The 5,844-nt window shown below is 50.7% G+C and overlaps 1 protein-coding gene across 1 annotated transcript; it reads right to left on the bottom strand.

Annotated features, from left to right (window-relative positions):
• Positions 1–906: 906 nt before the first annotated feature.
• LOC104618283 (MOB kinase activator 1A) lies at positions 907–5,300 on the bottom strand. Its single transcript, XM_010283832.1, has 5 exons — positions 5,087–5,300; positions 3,964–4,057; positions 1,995–2,128; positions 1,710–1,873; positions 907–1,079 (listed from the first exon to the last, which is right to left on the bottom strand). Exons 1-5 carry the CDS (start codon positions 5,298–5,300, stop codon positions 1,002–1,004), a joined length of 684 nt encoding a protein of 227 aa, XP_010282134.1. The 3' UTR covers positions 907–1,001.
• Positions 5,301–5,844: the final 544 nt, after the last annotated feature.

The following is a 5,844-nucleotide window of genomic DNA, read 5'->3' as shown; positions in this document are numbered from 1 at the left end:
ACTCCCCGCGCAGCGCCCGTGCCTGCTGCCCCAACCCAGCCGCTTCACGTTGTGCAGCGTTTGCCCGGCCCTCCCCAGCCAGCCCGGGCAGCGCAGAGCCTCAGTGCTGGTGCTGGTCTGTTGCAGGCCCTGAGCGAGGAGATCAAGAGCATGCACGGACTGCGCATCTTCACCTCCACCCCCAAACCCTGATGGCTCTCCTGGCCCCGGCCAGTCAATAAAGATGCTCTCAGCAAAGGGGCTCTGCTGATGCTTGGGGGCAGCTGCATTTGCCTCCTGCCTTCAATTAAGGCACCTGTGTGGGGTTGGAGGCTGCACCTGGGGCAGGGGAGGGGGCAGAAGGAGAAGAGCTACCCCCCCTTGCTCTGAAAGAAGAACAGGAAGGAGAAACTTTATTATTGCCTTGCCACACAGTAAGGTCCCTCCCTTGGCCCCCACCACCCCGCTGGTAACTCAGCAAGCTGCTCCTCCAGCTCAGGCAGGGGCCAGGCACTTCTTTTCCTCCCCCCACAATGCTTCCAGAGGGGAGTGTAAGGCTCTAAGTGCACCTCATCCAAAAATAAGCTGAGCCACTCTGCTCTTGCTCAGGGGTAGCACACCCTGGGCTTGGTCAGGCTGCTTGCAGGCCAAGCGCTGTGTCTGTGGGGGCCAGGGAAACCTTGGCTCCTGGGAGTAGAAAACAGCCGTGCAGCACTCAGAACATCACCCCATGGCTGCAGGAAACAAAACCTGCTCCGAAGCCAAGTCCCGCCCTCAACCAGACTGTAGTTCTTGCCAGACTCGAGCACATAGCCTAGAAAACCAAGTGGACTACACGGGGCAAGTCACCACAGCGCAGCCAACAACTTTTCCAACAACACAGGCTGCTGCACAGCAGAAGCGATGCTTGGCCTTGGAGCGCTGTCCGGTGTCTCCGGGCTTGCGTCGCTGAAGGCGAAGTGTAGAAGTGGCTGGCGTACAAAGCGGAAAGGAGCAGCCGAAAGGGTCCTCCCAGGGAAAGTTTATCTGTCCTTAGAGCCCAGCTTCTCAATCAGTTCCTGCAGAGGAGCCAACTCCCGCCTGTCAATCAAGTTGAATTCCTGGCAGGAAAAAAAACAACACAAAAACTCAAGGTGGCTCTCAAATTGCTGCTGGAAAACACATCCAGCCACCATCCACGTGCTGGAAACTGGCCGTGTTGATGCATGCCGGCTCCCGATAGAGCCTAAACAGGCATTACTGCAGCAGCCACCTCTCCTGTTTCTCTGTGGAGGAATTCTATCAAGACAAAAAAAGCCCCTTTCCTGCTGTGTTGCCACAAGTACCATGCTGCTCTGCACAGTGAGTCGCATGCGTGGTCACAGAACAGGCTGTTAAAATACTGGTGAGGAAAAAAAAAAAAGTATGGTTGCTGCTTCCAAGTCAATTCTCATGCTACAAAACCCCCAAGTTCTCCAAGCCTGGTTTCTTTTGCTGTAGGTCAATAGCTAAAACACAGGAAATTCAAGCATTTGCAGCCAACTGGGCCATGCTTCCTGCAAAAAAAAAAAAAAACAACCACCACAAAACCCAACACCACAAACCCACAGTGCCACAGCTGCACAGTTCACACAGTACAGAGGGTAGATTTTCAAAGAGCAAGGAGGTGCGTAAAATCCAACTCCCTTTAACAGCAAATGGCGAACAAGAAACCCCAGCAGCAGGCGCCTGGCTGCTGTTTCGCAACTCACCTGCACAAAGAAGATAAAGTGCTTGAAGGAGGTGTTGAGGTGGGCCTCCTCCTGCAGCCGCATGACAGAATCGAAGTGCTGGTGGTAGATGTGGGCATACACACGGAACAGCCGCTTCAGGATTGTCTTGGCCACCGACATGAAGTTCTTGGGAAAAGGGACGCCTGAAATGCACCAACGCGCATGGATGAGTCCTTCAGTTCAGTCAGAAGTACCAAAGCGAGACGTTCTGGCAGCATCTCGGTCTTGTACGCAAGGCCCATCGCGTCACGCAGCCGCGCTTACCGATCTTTGAAGGGAAAAGCGTTTCATCATCCAGCTGGTCCTGCACCCATGTCATCAAGTAATCGATGTATTTCGGAGCCGAGCATTTGATCGGCTTCTTTATGTTGGTGCCATCTGCCCAGTGGTACTCGTACCTGCGGGCAAAGGGAAGGAAAATAAATCCTTTGCTCCAAGAGGAAAAAGTTACATTTCCAGGCCCCATGGCTTCCTCCTCATCTCAATAAGGAGTGATGCTGCAACGCTCGTACTCCTCAGAAGCGACGAGAGCAGTGCTTTGCCTTACTGAGTTTCTCGGGCAGAATGCAACAGAGTCAGAATTAACACCTCCATCCTGACCGCCACAGCAATCGCCCTCGGGGTTTGACCCTCAAAAGTAAACTTCAGCTTTGCAGGAACCTCCTCCGACATCAACATTTCCTTAGAACAAGACAAAAACTGACCAAAGGGGAAGCGTCAGGGCCATGGCTCACCATCTGAATTAACTCCCCTGTGGCTGTCAGACACCTCCTGGATTTGGCACTCCCTCTCCCCTCACACAAGATGGCCGACTTCCCCCGGGCTTCACATTAGCCAAAGGCTTTTGGAAGCCGCTGTCTCGACTCAACATGCGTGCTTATCAATCCCACGGCTCCTTTGAACCAGGGCAGATGTTGACTCCGATGCTACGTGACAACACAACCCATTTTCTCTGCGATCTTTTGCAAAATCCTTCAAAAGCTGGGGGAAAACCCCCATGTTTCGACTGTTGCCTCTTCACCGACAAGTGAAAACAAACGGTGCCACTTAAACAGGAAGTTGTTACAGGAAATGCCGCCAAATATAGAAACAGAACTTGCAATCTAGATACTTCTGGGTAGAAAAGCAGGGCAGGATGTTACAAAGCACCCTACAAATACTGCCCTGAAAACCAGAGCCTCTAGCAACCTTACAAACAAGATACCCTGCTGCAGCTTCACCTCCGCAAAATACACAGTGCAGAAGGAACACGTAATATTCTCCCCATGGGTATTCACAGCTCCTAAAAACAACAAGGTGCCCCCAATATGCCTTTGCTACTTCCTTTCAGTTAGCTAAACATGCCACCTGAAAACCACCCGCTGTGTTCCTCGCCTGCATGACGAGGGCCAGCGCAAATCAAGGGGCGACAGATCCTAAAACCGCCTCGGGACAACACGCGCTCCGTGCCCTTTCACTGCCTGTGCCAGGATAAGCACACTTCAGGCCAGGCCAATTCAACAAGGGCGGATGATACCGGCCTCGATGGGGCATAGGGATCGGCGGGACCCAAAAGACACTTGGCCGTTCCCTACTGCACATACCAGTCTCTATAAGCATGAGCTTCCCTTCCCAGCTTCAACTCTCTGCAACGACAGCGTCGGGCTGCTCTCTCATCCCTGTGTGGCCATTGCACGCACCATACTGTAAACCCAACCTGAGGCTTCGCCTGCCTTGTGTCATCTCGCGTCCCGTCCCATGCTGGTAGCAGCAACATTAGAATTGCTCACGCTCAGAAAAACCACGCTACGGCCTCTCAGAGCACCGGCTGCAAGATGGCACATCGAGAAGTTATTATAAGACCTTGACAACAAGACCAGACTCTTCCAGTCAAGTTAGATCTCTCATTTTCCTTGAAACAAACCATTTCAACAACACATCTTTTCAGCTACTGAACACCACAGGGACCTGACCAACGGCGGGGAGGGGGAGATCCCCACGCATGCTTCCCCTGGACAGATATTCAACACGCCAGACAAACTGACGGCTACCGATGCCACGCAGTCTCCCTAACAGACGTCATGGCTTCGCGCGTGTGTAAATGACACTGGCAGAGCACGATGCTGTGCCTCGACCCGATTTGGACACATCCCATCCTCTTTTTGGCTTCTTTCTACACATGCTCAAGCAATCCACACACCCACCTACTTCCCCACATTTAAATGGCGGCTGTAGACCTCAGTAAACTTCTTACCTTGGTCCTGCAGACATGACTGGACAGCTTGCCTCCGTGCAGAACTCCGTAATGGTCCCGTACAGCATGTTGATTTGGTTGAAGAAATCCACCGCTGGAAAGGAAACGCATCAAGTTTACTCAAAGTGCAAATGCAAAGCGGACCGGAGCACCGCTTCGCGCTCGTTTAGCTCCCACAGCCTCTGAGGATTGCTGTGGCGGGGGTGAATGTGCCACAAAACTCTCAGCAAAAACAAACATCCCCCTTCCGTATGACATCACGTGGCCGATGGCTTCGAGACGTTTTGACCATCTAGGAATTTGAATGGCTCTGTCAATTTTTCACCGTCAGGCTACTGCCCCTAGCTGATTTGTACGGCATGAAGCTCCACTTAGCTTTCCATACCTTGAAAACGGCTCCTTTAGGTTCCAGGCACCTTAAAAAAATGACAGTACCTCAGAAACCTGATTTTGATAATACAGGAGACCTTGCTTAGGTTGAACACTTGTGGCCTGGCTTACTGTTTTCCATTGCTCAAAACTACTTTCTCCTCTAACCTCCAAAGAAACAAAATTCAAGGCCAGGCAGAACAACTGCTAAAAGCAAGATAAATTTGTAGTATTTAGCTTTTTAAACTGTGCACACAGCAATAATAAAAAGAAAATAGGAAAAAAAGAAACTCCACAAACCTAGAGTTCAGTGGAGAATACAGTTCCACTTTTTCCCTGGACTATTCACTGCCACCATTTTTGCAGCCAACAGTGCTAACTTTGTAATTCCAAATATCGATACTTGAGGCTTACTCCCAAGTACAAAAATAACCATTCACAAACCTAATCACCTTTGTGAGTCTGAACTCAGACAAACCCACCCCAAAACCACAACGGTGTGGGTTTGTTTCTCGCTTTTCGCATGCTTCCGGAGCACGATGCCCCTTTGACGCAGGACCTGTCTGCTGTCGGCATGTCACGCCGCTTCCTTTCCTTTTATCCCAACTCGCTTACCTAAACAAAGCATGCCTGGGATAAGAATTTCATTTGGGCAAGTTCTAGATTCTTCTAACTATTAAAAAAAAAAAAAAAAAGATTTTTTTTTTCCCACTCCACGTCCACCCTCTGGCCGATCCCTCTTTCATAGACTTACTGTTAACTGCGATCCACTCGTTAAGGTCCTCTCCCTCCGGCAACATGACTGCTTGTCTAAGGTTACCGCTCCCCAGAGTCGCTTCCGCATGTTTCAAGAGTTCATACTGATGGGAGCCTTCGGGAATATTCTTCTTGGGTTTGAAAGTTTTCGAAGATCGACTCCCACTGACAAGAAAGAAAACATTTCCAGTTAGTCCCCTTCCCAGAAGCATATCTCCTGTTACCCCTTGCCATCCAGCACTTTTAACTGGGGTGACACCAGCCCTTCCCCATTTCGCCTGCCATCAGGGCGAACAGATCCTACACGCAAGCCAAAGCGTTTCGGTATCACAAAAAAGTACTCTTTCCTCTTTTACCTACCCTTTTTAAAAATCACAAATGTTCGGTGTAAAGGCCCAAAGACTCATCAAGCAACAGTTGCTTTGGATCACAGAAAGCAAAGCCCACGTAACTCCATCAGGGAACAAAACGAGCTGCCGACTGCCACTAGGTCAGTTTGACAGTGGCAAATATTACACACTCAGCACTCGAACACATCGTAGGAAACCGCTTGCTAAAAATAGCGACTTAATAACTCCAGCCCTGAAATGCAAATTGTCATCGTAATCTTCCCTTGCTGCGTCGTACCGTTAGCTGTGCTCAGCAGCCGAGCCATTGCACAGCTCCTCATGCAACTCCCTCCGTCCTTCCAACGGGGCTGGCAGCACCGCAGCCTCTCCCCAAACAGCCAACACTGCCAAAAACTGCATGTATTTC

This window comes from Phaethon lepturus, unplaced genomic scaffold, assembly GCF_000687285.1.
Source record: "Phaethon lepturus isolate BGI_N335 unplaced genomic scaffold, ASM68728v1 scaffold38923, whole genome shotgun sequence".
Lineage (NCBI taxonomy): Eukaryota > Metazoa > Chordata > Aves > Phaethontiformes > Phaethontidae > Phaethon > Phaethon lepturus.
Note: the sequence above shows the minus strand (reverse complement) of the source record. Positions and strands in the feature narration are given on the sequence as shown.

Coding starts and splice junctions, on each gene's coding strand:
- LOC104618283 (XM_010283832.1), bottom strand. CDS start 5,300: ATGCTTCTGGGAAGGGGACTAACTGGAAATGTTTTCTTTCTTGTCAGT. Junction 4,058..5,086: donor CGAGTGGATCGCAGTTAACA/GTAAGTCTATGA, acceptor TTTCCTTTCCAG/CGGTGGATTTCTTCAACCAA. Junction 2,129..3,963: donor GTCATGTCTGCAGGACCAAG/GTAAGAAGTTTA, acceptor CTTTGCCCGCAG/GTACGAGTACCACTGGGCAG.